This window comes from Oncorhynchus nerka, linkage group LG7 (genome assembly GCF_034236695.1).
Source record: "Oncorhynchus nerka isolate Pitt River linkage group LG7, Oner_Uvic_2.0, whole genome shotgun sequence".
Taxonomy (NCBI): domain Eukaryota; kingdom Metazoa; phylum Chordata; class Actinopteri; order Salmoniformes; family Salmonidae; genus Oncorhynchus; species Oncorhynchus nerka.
This window is the reverse complement of record NC_088402.1, coordinates 67,519,288-67,536,369: the sequence shown is the minus strand read 5'-3', so window position 1 is coordinate 67,536,369 and position 17,082 is coordinate 67,519,288. Positions and strand designations below refer to the sequence as shown.

Genomic DNA, 17,082 nt, shown 5'->3' with positions numbered 1-17,082 from the left:
TTTGACAATCATTCTATGTAAAGGCTTGCTTATTTTAGAATGAGGCGTTTCTAGGAGCACAGCACAAGCTTTAAACACATTTGAGTGTATGTTTTAATCTGATAAACAGACGAGTTGTGGTTTGTTTGACTTGGTAACACTGCCATCTCATGGTATAAAGAGAAAGGAACGTTCAAAAATGTATTTCTCAATGTGTAAAGCTTGAAAGCATTTTCTGGAAACGTTGATTTTGAAAAACAGACAGTTCTCTCACAACATTTACCACCACCACAATCATCATCATCCAAACCAAAAAATGGCACACTAACCTATGATACCTATGTCTCAATGTATAATGTAACAAAATTATAACATTTCCAATTGAGATATAAACAGTGACATAGTTCCAAAGGACACATACAAACAAAGTCACAATACCTAAGTAATACACAACATTGTATACAATATAAAGACAGTCACAGAGATATTCACAAGTGTGACTTGGGTCCTAGTGAACTTGGTGAACATTGTATTTCAGGTGATATTGTTCATGGAAATTGCAGCTCTCTCCCTCTCTTGTCTTTATCTTTATCATGGGAATTACATAATATTGTGTGATCAAATCTTCAGGGACTCCCCTTGCTCAGTGGTATACTCTACTCCTTGGCATTGAACCTCCTCCAAAGACCAGAGTCTCTTCATGGTACACTTTTGAACTGGATATTATAGAGTTGGCAGATCTATTCAACTTGACTCCTGGTGTGTGAAGGAGATTCCCCCTAAGGGTTGAGTCATGCCTCACAGCATCGTATATGCTCTCCACACCTGGCAACCTCTCTGATCTGATTCCCTCTCTCCCTCCACCATTGTCAGGCAGCTCTGTTCTCCTTTCCTCCCTATCCCTCCCCCTCCACCTCTACCTCTGTCAGGCAGCTTTGTCCTTCGCTCACCTGTCCTTCTCCCTCCCTCCCACACCACAACCTCCTCCTGGGCTTGTTGGCACCAGGGCATTGAACACGTCTCCAGCCACCCTAGTGATGTCTCCTCCTGCTGCTCACACTACACCACAAAGATCCTGTAGACCTCCAGCAAGATGACAAGGATGTTCTTGCAGGTGAAGAAGATCATCAACTGGTTGAGCACATTCTTCCTGATCGTGAGGTAGAGGCGGTAGACAAGGAACGGCCCATCCTGGTGCCCCACAGTCAACAGCAAGCGCCACACTTCCCTGGAACAGCATAGCCCTGGATAGCAGGAGGAGGGAGTTCCAGCCATGCCCTCCACCACAGCCATGCTTACCCCCTGAGAGAGACTCCACTGGGACGAGCCAGGCTGGGACGAGCTAGGATGGGGCTGGGCCTTGGTGGGGCAGGTCTGGGTGAGGACCAGTGGGAAATGCATGAGGGCCCAGGAGAACAGGGCAAGTCCTACGTCGATGACAACCTGGTTGGTCTTGACATCTGGCTCTGTGAAGGTGTCAAAGATGTCCAGGATGTCGGCGCCCAGGCCCATGTAGGCCATGAGGAGCTGGGAGAGCTGATCTCGGGACATGTCTCCTTTGGGCGTGAGCCAGCGACCCAGAACCAGCACGATGAGCATGGTCTGCTTCAGGGCAGCCGCACAGTTTTCTGGGCCCAGCTGCAAGATGTCCTGCGTCAGTCAACACACAATGAGATTAGATGATACTTTAATGTCTACTTTCCAAGAACGTTGCTGTGCGTTTTGTGGTGTAACACCTACCGCTGAGATGGGGATGTGAGCCAGCAGCTCCTCTAGCTCAAGGCTAGAGGAGATGTTGACCGGGAGCTTGTACTGCAGCAGGCTGAGCTCCAGGAAACAAATTGAGGGGATGACGGCAGTGAGGTAAGAGGAAACCATAGGGGAGAACCTAAAAGCAAAGCAGCGAGGAGGGGATAGGGAGAGTTATTTTTAGCAACACACTTAGTTTTTGGGCAGTCAGTATAAGAAGTAATGCTTCCACAAGTGTCCCATTTCAGACAGCCAATTATTCTCATCATGTATGCAAATCCCACTTGACAGCGCAAAGCCTTCTCCATGAGGAGAGAACTTCAAAGTTAGAGGGAGAGAGGGACCTGGAGAAAGCTTCCGTCTCAGCATGCCCCTCCGCACATAGGATGCAATATGATGGCTGGCTGATTCAGCATCGTTTGGATGGATGGAGAAATTATTCCACCGTTGTGTTTCAGTCAGCAATGACATCATTTTGTGTCATCTCTTTGAAGGGTGTGAAATATAAGCTTGTTAATTCAGTTCAGGGCCGGAGCTAGGCCATGCAGTAGACAATGGTGAGAAAAGGAGTATGAAGGTAAAATAACTGGACGTCTACACACACACATATGTAAAGAGTGGCTTTTCATGGAGAATGACAGTGCTTCCAGCAAGCAAGAGATTGACAGAGTGTTTTTGAAGTACAAAGAAACTTTTTTTTTAGATAAAGAGTGAGAGATATTTTGGATGCATACACAGCCTCTGGCAGGAACTCATAAAAGAGTTCCACCAGTACAGTGGTGAGTTCAGAGATGATTTATCCCCATATAAAAAGGTTTATGTTTAGGTTTATTAGCTACAACCCTATACCACCCCTGTAAAACAAAAAACACAGGCAGAGCAGAGTAGACTGTGAAGACAGCCAGGCCAACGGGTGAATTGCTAATGTCTTTCTATCTAACATTTCCATTTATCGCAACATGAACAGGAGAGGGAAAAAAAACATTTTCCTCAAATCAAATTAATGAGTTAATTTGTGTGGTTAATCATTATTACAATTGCTCTGTAACCCCGGGGCTGTTTGATTGTTTTTCATTAGGTTTTCCACTCGGGCTATGACTCCGAGACAGAACTAGATCATGAAGATGGTGCAAAAATGGAGGTGCCTCTGTAAGTCTTACGTTGTAGTGTGTTTCTGTGTGTCTCTCTCTGTGTGTGTGTGTGTGTGTGTGTGTGTGTGTGTGTGTGTGTGTGTGTGTGTGTGTGTGTGTGTGTGTGTGTGTGTGTGTGTGTGTGTGTGTGTGTGTGTGTGTGCGTGAAAATGAAGACGTGTATATCAAGGTCATGCAAAATAATGGAACATATTGCTGCTAAATTTGTTGAGAATGTGAGTGAAAATACAAATTGGAAATAAGTGCCGTAAAAGTGGATGATGGACTGTATACAGTGCAAAGGAGGAAGCACTGGCATATGTGTTTATTCAGTAACAATTTACTTGACACCCAGCGTCAACACATTATTACACAGTCATAACCATGTCATAATATGTCATAACAGCTGATATAACTTGTCATGTCCTATTATAATAGAGTCAGAACACTATCATTGCACATATATTTAGACCTGTTGTGACATATATTGCATTATTTTATGGCTGCTTATGACACCTACATAAGAGTGTCAAAACCTACACAAGGCAAACAATTCCATTACACCATATCCTGTGGGTTTATTTATTTGCCATGTTAAATTATCATTGTAATTGTGCACACATTGATGTCAGACATGCACCTACCCCAATGGTTTGTCGCTGCTGTCTGGGATGAATGCAGAAGCAGATTTCAGGAGCAGGACAAGACACCATGTATGTAATAGACCTATCTGCCTTATATGCTTATGATGGTCATAATGCTTCTTGACAGTGTCATAAAGTGTCATTTCTTAGTCCAAATGACACAGGATGGTCATAATGCTTCTTGACAGTGTCATAAAGTGTAATTTCTTAGTCCAAATTACATAGGATGGTCATAATGCTTCTTGACAGTGTCATAAAGTGTAATTTCTTAGTCCAAATGACACAGGATGGTCATAATGCTTCTTGACAGTGTCATAAAGTGTATTTTCTTAGTCCAAGTAAAGTGACACAGGATGGTCGATTATGGCAGCCGGGGCAGCAGATAGCCTAGTGGTTAGAACGTTGGGCATTGGGCAAGTAACCAGTAACTGAAAGCTCCCCGAGCTTACAAGGTAAAAATCTGTCGTTCTGCCCCTGAGCAAGGCAGTTAACCCACTGTTCCCCAGATGCTGAAACCGTGGATGTCAATTATGGCAGCCCCCCGCACCTCTCTGATTCAGATGGGTTGGATTAAATGCAGAAGACAAATTTCAATTGAATGCATTCAGTTGTACAACTAGCTAGGTATCCCCCTTTCCTTAATGCTTATTGACAGTGTCATGAAGTGTATATTCTACAACTTATTTAAAATATGATGAAAAAAACATGACTATGAAGAATTCATTACAACAACAAAGGATTTAAGATACAAACCTTCAAAGGAAACATCTTGGCAGGGAAGAAACTAATTATGTGGGTTTCATAACCAGCCATAAAATAACACAACATGTCACAACCGCTGTAAATATATGGGTCAAGTCAGTGTTATGACCATATTATGACAAGTTATGTCAACTGTTATGATATATTATGACATGGTTATGACCGTGTCATACTGTGTTATGCCACTGGGTGTAAAGTAAAGTCTTAACGTTTATTCTTACAACACAACATTTGTTCCAGAACTAGTTTGGGTAATACTTGTGTCACGCCCTGACCTTAGTTATCTTTGTTTTCTTTATTATTTTGGTTAGGTCAGGGTGTGACGAGGGTGATTTGTGTAGTTTTTGTATTGTCTAGGGGTTGTTGTATATCTAGGTGTTTATATGTCTATGGTTGCCTAGATTGGTTCCCAATCAGAGGCAGCTGTTTATCGTTGTCTCTGATTGGGAACCATATTAAGGTAGACATATTCCTTGGGTATTTCGTGGGTTATTGTCTAAGTGTAGTTGCCTGTCAGGACTCGTGTTATTAGCGTCACGTTCGTTTTGGGCCGACCAACCAGTGCTCCTGCACATTGGCTAACCTGGCTATCTGCATTTTTCAACCAACCTTTTCTCTGCGATACTTTCTTCATTCTTGACATGGAAGACAGCTGGTGTCTTCTAAACATCACTAGTTACAGGTGTAATGTTTGAAGCATTACAAAATGCTCTGATATTAAACTAAATACATTTTTGCTCCATGATGTAATCCGACAATGTATAGACACGCTGCCATGTTACACTATCTTCGTCTTCTCTGATGGTGAGTGTCCATTAAAATCGGTGCTTGATTTCTGAGTCGCACACATGACATGCAGCAATTTGGGGTGGACACCCACCAGTCTTGATCAATCAGAGGAGACAAATATACTCTAAGATGGCAGCCTATACATGAGTGTTGCGTGCTTCTACATCTGCATTGCTTGTTGTTTGGGGTATAGCACTTTGTGACATCTGGTGATGTAAAAAGGGCTTTATGAATACATTTCATTGATTGATTGAAATAAATTGTGAGAATATTTAATGGAGAAAACATTTATTTGATTTTAATAACAGAGCATCTTCTAAATTCAAACGTTTCACCTGCAACTAGTTGTCACGACTTCTGCCGAAGTCGTTGCCTCTCCTTGTTCGGGCGGTGCTCGGCGTTCGACTTCACCGGTCTTCTAGCCATCATTGATCCATTTTTCATTTTCCATTGGTTTTGTCTTGTCTTCCCACACACCTGTTTTCAATCCCATTCATTACCTGTTTTGTATTTAACCCTCTGTTTCCTCTCATGTCTTTGTCAGAGATTGTTTAATTGTCAGTGTTGTCATTTTGTTGTGTTGGTGCGCGACGGGTCCTCGTACCCATGTTTTTTCATGTCTGTACATTTTAGTGTTATGGAGCATGTTCTGCACGGTAATGGATCGCATTGTCCAGAATACGGATCGCTGGGAGAGACAGGGAGTTTCTCCAGCACCACCACCACAACCGGAATCTCCCTTGAACGCTTTTTCCCCTCCGGAACCGAAGATCCATTTATCCCTGCCCACGGGATACAACGGAGATACTGCCGGCTGCCAGGGTTTCCTCCTTAAGCTGAACTTGTATCTGGCCACGGTCTCCCCAGTACCATCTGACCGTGAGAGACCATCTGACCGTGAGAAGAGTTACGCCCTCGTCTCATGCCTCACCGGGAAAGCCCTGGAATGGGCCAGCGCTGTGTGTAGAAAGGAGGATGCGGTGTTGGACCATTTTGAGGAGTTCACCCGCCAATTCCAGAGAGTATTCAACCATCCACCCGAAGGCAAAGCAGCGGGTGAGCAGGAGCAGGAGACGAGGAGTGCACAGGAGTTTGCTTTGGAGTTTAGGACCTTGGCTGCCGGCGCTGGATGGAGCGACAGGGCCCTGATCGACCATTGCCGTTGTAGTCTACGCGAGGACGTCCGTCGGGAGCTGGCCTGTAGAGACACCACCCTCACCTTCGACCAGTTGGTGGACATGTCCATCAGGCTGGACAACATGCTGGCTACTCGTGGACGTCTAGATCGGGGTCTGGTTGTTCCATCCTCCCGCACCCTCTCTCCCGAACCTATGGAATTGGGAGGGATGGTGTGCAGGGAGACCGGAGGGGGTTCCCGCTCGGGCACCATTCATGGTCGCAGAGGGCACACTGCTGGTCGGTGCCGGGTTGGTTCCTCTGGGAATAGAGAAGGCAGGCAGGGCATTCTGGCATCACCCCAGGTGAGTAGGCACCATTCTCATCCAGAGCCCTCTGTTGCACTAATGTTTGTCTCGGTCTCTTTTCCTGATTTTTCCATGCATTCCCAGTATAAGGCGCTAGTAGATTCAGGTGCGGCTGGGAATTTCATTAATAAAAGTTTTGCTCATAGTTTAGGGATCCCTATTGTTTCTGTGGATATGCCTTTCCCTATTCATGCCTTAGATAGTCGACCATTAGGGTCAGGGTTTATCAGGGAGGTAACCGCACCTTTGTGTATGATAACGCAGGAGGGTCACAAGGAGAAGATTAGTATTTTCCTTATTGATTCTCCTGCGTATTCTGTGGTGCTAGGCCTACCCTGGTTAGCTTGTCATAACCCCACTGTTTCTTGGCCACAGAGGGCTCTCACGGGGTGGTCGCGAGAGTGCTCAGGTAGGTGTTTAGGGGTTTCCGTTGGTGCTACTACGGTGGAAAGTCCAGACCAGGTCTCCACCGTGCGCATTCCCCCCGAATATGCCATTTGGCTCTCACCTTCTGTAAAAAGAAGGCGACTCAATTACCACCCCATCGACGGGGGGATTGTGCGATAGATCTCCTGGTAGACGCTGCATATCCCAAGAGTCACGTGTATCCCCTGTCGCAAGCGGAGACGGAGGCTATGGAGACATATGTCTCGGAATCCCTGCATCAGGGGTTCATTCAGCCATCCATTTCACCCGTCTCTTCGAGTTTCTTTTTTGTGAAAAAAAAGGATGGCGGTTTACGCCCGTGCATTGATTATCGAGGTCTAAATAAAATCACAGTGAAATATAGTTACCCGCTACCTCTGATCAATATGGTTATTGAGTTAATGCACGGGGCATGCTTTTTCACAAAATTGGATCTCAGGAGTGGGTACAATCTGGTGCGTATTCGGAAGGGTGATGAGTGGAAGATGGCATTTAGCACCACCTCAGGTCATTATGAGTACCTTGTCATGCCATATGGGTTGATGAATGCTCCATCAGTTTTCCAATAATTTGTAGATGAGATCTTCAGGGACGTGCACGGGCAGGGTGTAGTGGTGTATATCGATGATATTCTGATATACTCCGCTACACGCGCCGAGCATGTGTCCCTGGTGTGCAGGGTGCTTGGTCGCCTGTTGGAGCATGATCTATATGGCAAGGCTGAGAAATGCTTGTTCTTCCAACAATCCATCTCCTTCCTAGGGCATCGGATTTCCACTTCAGGAGTGGAGATGGAGAGCGACCGCATTACAGCCGTGCGTAATTGGCAGACTCCAACCACGGTAAAGGAGGTGCAGCGTTTTTTAGGGTTTGCCAATTACTACCGGAGGTTTATCCGGGGTTTTGGTCAGGTGGCTGCTCCCATTACCTCACTGCTAAAGGGGGGCCCGGTGCGCTTGCAGTGGTCGGCTGAGGCGAACAGGGCTTTTGGGCACCTGAAGACTCTGTTTACCTCGGTGCCTGTGTTGGCTCATCCGGATCCCTCTTTGCCATTCATAGTGAAGGTGGACGCATCCGAAGCTGGGATAGGAGCAGTGCTCTCTGAAGCTTCGCCCCTGTGCTTTCTTTTCGAAGAAGCTCAGCCCAGCGGAGCGAAACTATGATGTGGGGAACCGAGAGCTGTTAGCTGTCGTAGAAGCCTTGAAGGTGTGGAGGCATTGGCTTGAGGGGGCTAAACACCCTTTTCTCATCTGGACTGACCACCGCAATCTGGAGTACATCCGGCAGGCGAAGAGACTGAATCCTCGCCAGGCAAGGTGGGCCATGTTGGATATTAACCCCTCGTTCCATGTGTCTCCCAGAACGTTAAAGCAGACGCATTGTCTCGGCTGTATGACACAGAGGAGCGATCCATGGATCCCACTCCCATACTCCCAGCTTCGTGTCTGGTGGCGCCTGTAGTGTGGGAGCTGGACGCGGACATTGAGCGGGCGTCACGTGCAGAGCCCTCTCCCCCGGAGTGTCCAGCTGGTCGTCTGTACGTTCCGTCTGCTGTCCTCGACCGATTGATCTATTGGGCTCACACGTCACCCTCCTCTGGTCATCCTGGGATAGGTCGGACGATGCGCTGTCTTGATGGGAGGTACTGGTGGCCCACTTTAGCTAAGGACGTGAGGATTTATGTTTCCTCCTGCTCGGTGTGCGCCCAGTGCAAGGCTCCTAGACACCTTCCCAGAGGTAAGCTACAACCTCTACCCGTTCCTCAACGGCCGTGGTCGCACCTGTCGGTGGATTTTTTGAGTGATCTTCCACCTTCACAGGGTTACACCACGATCCTGGTCGTTGTGGATCGGTTTTCTAAGTCCTGTCGTCTCCTCCCTTTGCCCGGTCTCCCTACGGCCTTACAAACTGCAGAGGCCCTGTTTACACACGTTTTCCGGCACTATGGGGTGCCTGAGGATATAGTGTCTGATCGGGGTCCCCAGTACACATCATGGGTCTGGAAGGCGTTCATGGAGCGTCTGGGGATCTCGGTTAGTCTTACCTCAGGTTTTCACCCCGAGAGTAATGGGCAGGTGGAGAGAGTTAACCAGGATGTGGGTAGGTTTCTGCGGTCTTATTGCCAGGATCAGCCGGGGGAGTGGGCGAAGTTCGTGCCCTGGGCAGAAATGGCTCAGAACTCGCTACGTCACTCCTCCACTAACCTTACCCTAATACACATTGAAAAGGGGTATCAGCCGGTTCTGGCTCCTTGGCATCAGAGCCAGACCGAGGCTCCTGCGGTGGACAATTGGTTTCGGCGCGCTGAGGAAACCTGGGAGGCAGCCCACGTCCACCTTCAGCGCGCCATAAGGCGCCAGAAAATTGGTGCAGACCGTCGCCGCAGTGAGGCCTCAGTGTTCGCACCATGGGACAGGGTCTGGCTCTCGACCCGAAACCTGCCCCTCCGCCTGCTCTGCCGGTTACAACTGCCCACTAATTACCGTATTAACCCCTCGTTCCATGTGTCTCTCCTCAGCCCGGTGGTGGCTGGCCCGCTCCAGGAGGCTGAAGTGCGTGATGTTCCTCCGCCTCCTCTAGACATCGAGGGGGTCCCGGCGTACTCTGTTCGATCCATTTTGGATTCGAGACGTCGGGCGAGGGGCCTTCAGTACCTCGTGGACTGGGAGGGTTACGGGCCGGAGGAGAGATGCTGGGTTCCGGTGGAGGACGTGTTAGATCCTTCCATGTTATCAGAATTCCACCGTCTCCATCCGGATCGCCCTGCACCTCGCCCTCCAGGTCGTCCCCGAGGCCGGTGTCGACGCGCTGCTGGAGCCGCGCGTCAGGGGGGGGTACTGTCATGACTTCTGCCGAAGTCGTTGCCTCTCCTTGTTCGGGCGGTGCTCGGCGTTCGACGTCACCGGTCTTCTAGCCATCCATTTGTCATTTTCCATTGGTTTTGTCTTGTCTTCCCACACACCTGTTTTCAATCCCCTTCATTACCTGTTGTGTATTTAACCCTCTGTTTCCTCTCATGTCTTTGTCAGAGATTGTTTAATTGTCAGTGTTGTCATTTTGTTGTGTTGGTGCGCGACGGGTCCTCGTACCCATGTTTTTTCATGTCTGTACATTTTAGTGTTATGGAGCATGTTCTGTTGACATTTATTAAAAGACTCCATTTACACTTCATTTTGACTCTCCTGCGCCTGACTTCCCTGCCACCTATACACACGACGCTGACACTAGTGATGTCTGGAAGACACCAGCTGTCTACCAAGTCGAAAACTAATAAAGTATCTAAACAAAAAAGGTTGTTCAAAAAACGTCCTGCAAGTGCTTTACAGCTTCTTGAAATCAACAGTAATCACAGCATAATGATAACCCTATACTAGAATCAGCTATTCTACCTGGGACCTCACCAGTGCTCTACTACAGTATGTGAGGTATCAACCAGGAGGTTAGTGAGTGTCAGTGGCAGGCAGGATAGTAAGAGTGGTTAGAGAACACATTTTTGCTATGAACTGAGTGTACTGAGTCACTTTCTAAAAGCCTTTTATATTTGAGTCATCATAAAAATAAATAAATGCCATACTGTATGGCTAATAGCTTTATCAAACCATAGTCACGATTAGCCCATACTGTGACCAAACCAAACAGTTGAATTGGCATTAGACAGTGAATAGCTTCTCCATAGTGTATTATTAACTAGGATGTAGGATTAAACAAAGCCATTGCTGATTGAAAACAGTGCGAGGAGCCAAAGTGTGACTGTGAGTGATGAGTGAGCATGTATTACAAACCTTTCAACTGTTCTGACCAGTCAATTTCAAAGGACTGTACAGAGACATCAAAAGGAATAACATGTTTTTAATGAGTATCATTTTATACATTTGGTACATCTGCTGTGTGATCATAATGACTAGGAGCAGTCCCTGGCCAATGTCCTGTCCCTGTTTTGTACATCTACTGTTGGTTACAATTTCAGCTGGTTAAATTCACACTGGGAATTTACTCGTCACTGAATTTCAATTAGAAATAAGTAATTATGTACTTCATATTTTGAGTACTAGCACAATTAGAGTACTTAAATAGCTAACTAAACTATGAGTAGCTAACTAACTAAACTGTATGTACAAAAAGTTTTTAAAAAATCTTATTGTGATGATCAAAATGTGTTGTCAATCTAATTTCTTCATACAGTATATAAACTGTATGGTCATATTTACAAAGTGAAAATATTCCAGATTAAATTAAATCTTTGCTGAGAGTGGTTTAAATGTAGCTCCAATATTTCTTCTTCAAGTTTAATAACAGGCTTTTGTTTTTGTGAGTAGATACACCCCTGTAATTCGCAGTCCCTAAATTCTATATGATATGGCTAAGTTGTGCCACTGTGTCTAACTTTTAAATGCCTCCCACCTTAAATACACACACCACCACCACCCCTGGCTCCCGACATAATCCAGGGCCGGACTACCGCATTTGGGGCCCCGGGACACCCGACCTGGAGGCTCCCTGGAGGTCAGAGGCCCCAGGGCACGTGCCCTGTGTGTCCGTTTGGTAATCCGGCCCTGGAGGTAGCCCCACTGGATGAGTAGACACAGGAGGTAAGGGATCCCTGAATATCTGGGTAACATTTCACTTGAAGGGGGTATACAGAGGGGCGGAGCCTGAGGGGTGTCCGGCTGTGGCACTTGGACACCCCTGACATCTGATTGGCCACTCCGGGTGCCACACAAAATGTAATTCACTACTGGCAGTTTGATGCTGACTGATCTCATTTCACCTCTCATTTATTTTGACGTTCGGTGCCGCATTTTTCAAAGCGAGGACGAGGAAGAGAGAATATTATCGTTGGTTGCAAGATACAGAAGAATAAGAATAAGAAGAACATACAGAAGAAGAGATATTTCCACAGCTCCACAAGCTCTTTTCGCGATTGGCGAAAGCATCATATTTGAAGTAAGTTTTAACCTCTCTGGGATATGTGGGACGCTAGCTAGAAAATGTAGAGCGCCAAATTCAAATAAATTACTATAAAAATCAAACTTTCATGAAATCACACGTAAGATACCAAATTAGGCTTTTCGGCGAATTAGGCTTTTCGGCGAAAGCAAACGATGCTATTATCTGAGAGTAACACCTCCATAAACAAAGAGAGAAAACATATTTCAACCCTGCAGGCGCGACACAAAACACAGAAATAAAAATATAAATCATGCCTTACCTTTGACGAGCTTCTTCTGTTGGCACTCCAATAAGTCCCATAAACATCACAAATGGTCCTTTTGTTCGATTAATTCCATCGATATATATCCAAAATGTCCATTTATTTGGCGCGTTTGATCCAGAAAAACACCAGTTCCAACTTGGGCAACGTGACTACAAAATATCTCAAAAGTTACCTGTAAACTTTGCCAAAACATTTCAAACTACTTTTGTAATACAACTTTAGGTATTTTTTAAAGTAAATAATCAATATAATTGAAGACGGGATGATCTTTGTTCAATACAGGAAGAAAACAAACTGACGCTACCTTTCAGGTCACGCGCCTCTAACAAACAGTACACTTGAAGTGACCCTCGTTTTTAACAGGGCTACTTCTTCATTACACAAAGGAAAGACCTCAACCAATTTCTAAAGACTGGTGACATCCAGTAGAAGCGGTAGGAACTGCAAGAAGGTCCCTTAGAAATATGGATTCCCAATGAAAACCATTGAAAAGAGAGTGACCTCAAAAAGAAAATCTGAATGGTTTTTCCTCGGGGTCTCGCCTGCTACGTAAGTTCTGTTATACTCACAGACATGATTCAAACAGTTTTAGAAAATTCAGTGTTTTCTATCCAACATCCGGACGTGAAAATACTGCCCCCTGTCACGGTTTAGCATCTGGTTTAGGTTTCCTGAACAACTTCCACGAAAGTTGAATCACTGTGTAAGTTAACGTAAAACGGAACCAAACTGGCTGCACTCGTGCGCCATCGTGCGCCATCGTGCAAAAATGTATTTTGTCCCCCTACACCAAAAGCGATCACGACACGCAGGTTAAAATATCAAAACAAACTCTGCATTAAACATTTATGGCAATTTAGCTAGTTAGCTTGCACTTGCTAGCTAATTTGTCCTATTTAGCTAGCTTGCTGTTGTAGCTCATTTGTCCTGGGATATAAACATTGAGTTTTGATTTTACCTGAAATGCACAAGGTCCTCTACTCCAACAATTATTCCACACATAAAACGGCCAACCGAATCGTTTCTAGTCATCTCTCCTTCTTCCTGGCTTTTTCATCTTTGAACTTTCATAGTATTACTACGCCGACCGGCAAAACAGTTTGTCTTTCAATTACCCACGTGGGTATAACCAATGAGAAGATGTTACGTGGGTACCTGCTTCTATAAACCAATGAGGAGATGGGAGAGGCAGGACTTGCAGCGCGATCTGCGGCAGAAATAGAAAGGACTTCTAGATTTTTGTACTTGAACTCAAAACTAACAATTGTTATTATCAATCTTTTAACGTTACTCAAAAGATTACCACAATTTGCTGCTAGCTAAGTTACTTACTGCAGAGTAGGGCTAGCCATGATCTAACTAGTAACTTAAGCTGGTAGTTGATTTTATGGTACAGTTATGAAAATGGGAATTTGTAACTAAGATTGAGATTGGACTAAACTGTGTGTAATTGGATGCTTAGATGTAACCACAGACAGTCTTATTTTTGCATAGGGTCAATTAAACATGAAAAGAAAGGGAGAGGTATCAGACTTCTTTTTAAAGAAGCACAACAGGCAGATCCGGTGCAAACAGACCCCAGCCCTTGCATCACCACCGGACCCCAGAGCAGCTCCCTATCTGAGGCTAGTCAGAGTCAGTGTGGTCAGACTTCACAAGGACCCAGTCTACCACCACCAGGTCAGAGCATCTACCAGACAATCAGTCACATGCCCAATTCAGAATTTAAGTTTAGCTTCAGCTTGTAATAGATGATTTTGTCAGATTAAGCCTCACTTTAAAATGTTGGTTGTTGATTCATATGTGTTCTTGTTTGGATGACTGTGGCATTTTTATTGTGATTATACACCAATGGTTATTGTGTTATTTTAATGTAATAGATATATCAAGGGATGACACAGCGACCTCTGGCTCTGAGCAAGACTGTGAGCCAGGGCTGCCAGGAGATGTCATCGAGTCCCTCCCAACTGCATCAAGCACCAGGTATGCTGTTCCAGAAGGACCCAGTGGTAGGCCAGTCCAATACTTTAAACTACACATTTTAGTTAGCAGCTGTTAGAATCTAATCTTGTGGAACCCTTAATTATACATTTCCATAGAGATATGCCACATTATTTAACGTGTATTTCAGACATTTCAAGATTGAGAGAAGAGATTCCTGTACAGACGTGTTTGACAACATTTCCCAGAACTCAGCATGGTACTAGGAAAAGGGTTTACAACAGCTCCTGGTATGACAATTCATGGCTTGAAAATTCTGTAAGTCAAGATTCAACTTATTGTTTCGCCTGTAGGCATTTTTCTCTGCCAAATACAGACGAATCTGCCTTCACATCACAGTCTGGTTTTCGTAAGAGGAAAAAAGGCACTGTTTAAAGATTCTGGGTTTAAGATCCATTCGAAGGCAGAGCATCATATCAATGCTATGTATGCTTGGAATCAGCATAAAAGTGCTATTGACAGCAACTCATCAATGACAGATGTCATAAATGAGGACCGGAAAAAGAAAGTGGAGGAAACTGTACTTACATTAAAACAATTGCAGATATGCTCCTATTAACTGCCACTGAAAATATAGCGCAGAGAGGTCATCGATAGTTTGATGATTCTCACAACAAGGGTACTTTTTTGACAATCTTAGAAGAAATAGCAAAGCATGACCCTCTCAAAGAGAAACGGATGAATGCATGTGGCAATGCTAAGTACACAAGCCACCAAATCCAGAATTAAGTTCTTAAGGGCTTAGCTGAGATGGTACAGAGTGAAATAATAAGAGAAGTAAAAGAAAGTGAAGTTGTTAGTGTTCCATAATTGCAGATGAAACCAAAGATTTATATAAAAAATAAAAATGTCTTTAGTTGTGAGGTACTATTACAACGGGGCCATCCACGAAAGCTTTTTACACTTTCAGTCAGCTGAAAGCTTAGATGCAGCAGGCCTCAATAAAATGATAATTGATTGCCTTGAAAAACATGGTCTGGACTACAGAAATAATCTTGTGGGGCAAGGCTATGACTGTGCATCCGTCATGAGCGGAAAGCATTCCGGTGTGTCTGCCCGGATTAAAAACAGTGCAAGATTTTCATTTTGTGTGCACTGTCATGCACATTGTTTGAAATTCGATCTTGTCGATGCTGTAAAATCAGTGCTTGAGGCAGTTAACTTTTTTGCTCTCCTGCAGAAGCTTAATAACTTTGTATCTGGCTCGTACGTTCATCTCAAGTGGCTTGCAGTTCAGAAAGAGCTGTATCCACAGCAGCAGCCCAGGGAACTACAGAGACTTACGGATGTAAGGTGGTGTCATGACGTTGCCCTCTTTGGGTACAGCAAGCCCCATCCCCCTCTCCCTGCCTCCCCCTTGCCTCCTTCAACTAGGCTGCTGTGTTCAGAGAGAGGTCATAAATTCCTGAAGAGAGGATCTCCTCGTGGCCACACAGTATAGAGATAGAGTGAATTTTCATAGACAACAAAGGAATTTCTTCCACCTCACAGAACTTGAGGTCGGAACAACATTTACGTTCCGGAGAAGGTATAAAAGATCGGTGAAGAATCCAGCAATGAACTGGTCTGTTTGTTACAACTTGGGGAAGCTCATGGGAGACGGTGCGGCCACATTACCATAACGCTGTTTATATAATAGCCTCAGATATGAGGTTTACATCTAACTGTTGTATAAGATGAATGAGTGAGGATGATACTGTTTGTAAAATTGTGTAATGTGGTTTTGGACTGTTTAATGAAGGAAACTCCAATCCCTTTTGAGTTTAACTAAATCAGAGGACCGCCCATGAGCCCAGTTAGGGTCAGGCATCCTGGGACAGCCCCTTTTCTGTAATTCCGAATAAAACCCCAACTTTGAGAAGTTCTCAGTAGACCATGTTTTTCTCTATTACGAGTGGACAAAGGTTGCAGACCATTGCTGAATCTTTTAACCATACCACGTGGTTAAACTCTTAGACTATCGATACCGACAGAATAAGAACAAGTCTTTGATATTAATTACTAGTCTGCAGCTAGGAATTCTGTATCATTGAACGCGAAGAACGACAACCGCCGAAACATCCTTTCTACAACAACATGAATGAATGTCACTCTGAACTATCCCCTCTAACCACGAGAGAGAGAGAGGACGAAAACTCCAACAGAAACTAACTTTTCAACAAAGATCCCGACGACACACTGAGCGTAAATATATATATTGATTGCTATTGTTCCCGAAAGAGTGAGCGTTCATGTGCAAAGGATTAGCGTTTCAATTGTTATAATTATTAACTCTGTAGTGACTTCTCAGTCGACCCCCACTTCCCTTTTGTCTAACAAGCCGCCATGCCGGTTTAGCCCACTAGGGCACATTCTCCTATCATTTACTTGTAACCATATTTACTTTGTTTGTTTGTGTGGGCACTTCTGTGATTGTTTAGTTAGTTAATAAGTAAATGATTTAAGACAATTGATGTATGGATGACTCATAGTGAAGTCTGGGTTCGTGCAGATAACCAACCATTTACGACGTTTGGAATGAGACTAACGTGAGGTAAAGTAAATAATACATTATTCAGAAGACTATTGATCAGATATGTAAATATCTGAAAGGTTATATTAAGAAATTATAACTTTGTAATCTGAATATTTTCCTTGGTGCCCCGACTTCGTAGTTAATTACAGTTACATGATTAATCAGTTTGATTGCTTAATACTAATTACAGAGAATCTTTGATAAAAACTATGTCTTCAGTTTAATGATAATAAAGACACGACAGTGGGCATGCAGATACATGGCATGCCGTAATCTGAGGGACAGGCTTCCAGCAGTTCTGAGAGTGCTACAGGATATCACACTTGAAAATAGTGGTGATAGATCAGTGGAGGAAATGGGCCTTCTTTCTCAGAGGGCTTTTGGTTAC

At 44.6% G+C, this 17,082-nt stretch overlaps 1 protein-coding gene across 1 annotated transcript; it reads right to left on the bottom strand.

Annotated features, from left to right (window-relative positions):
- Positions 1-1,038: 1,038 nt before the first annotated feature.
- Positions 1,039-4,861, bottom strand: LOC135572655 (transmembrane protein 26-like). The gene is made up of 4 exons (XM_065021084.1): positions 4,824-4,861; positions 1,720-1,867; positions 1,319-1,629; positions 1,039-1,273 (listed from the first exon to the last, which is right to left on the bottom strand). Exons 1-4 carry the CDS (start codon positions 4,859-4,861, stop codon positions 1,039-1,041), a joined length of 732 nt encoding a protein of 243 aa, XP_064877156.1.
- Positions 4,862-17,082: the final 12,221 nt, after the last annotated feature.

What these genes read in the sequence shown, in the direction of transcription:
- LOC135572655 (XM_065021084.1), bottom strand. Translation starts at nt 4,861, where the DNA reads ATGCAGATAGCCAGGTTAGCCAATGTGCAGGAGCACTG. An exon ending in CTCACATCCCCATCTCAGCG is followed by an intron (nt 1,630 to 1,719) that starts GTAGGTGTTACA and finishes TGACTGACGCAG; the next exon opens with GACATCTTGCAGCTGGGCCC. An exon ending in GCCCAGCCCCATCCTAGCTC is followed by an intron (nt 1,274 to 1,318) that starts GTCCCAGCCTGG and finishes TCAGGGGGTAAG; the next exon opens with CATGGCTGTGGTGGAGGGCA.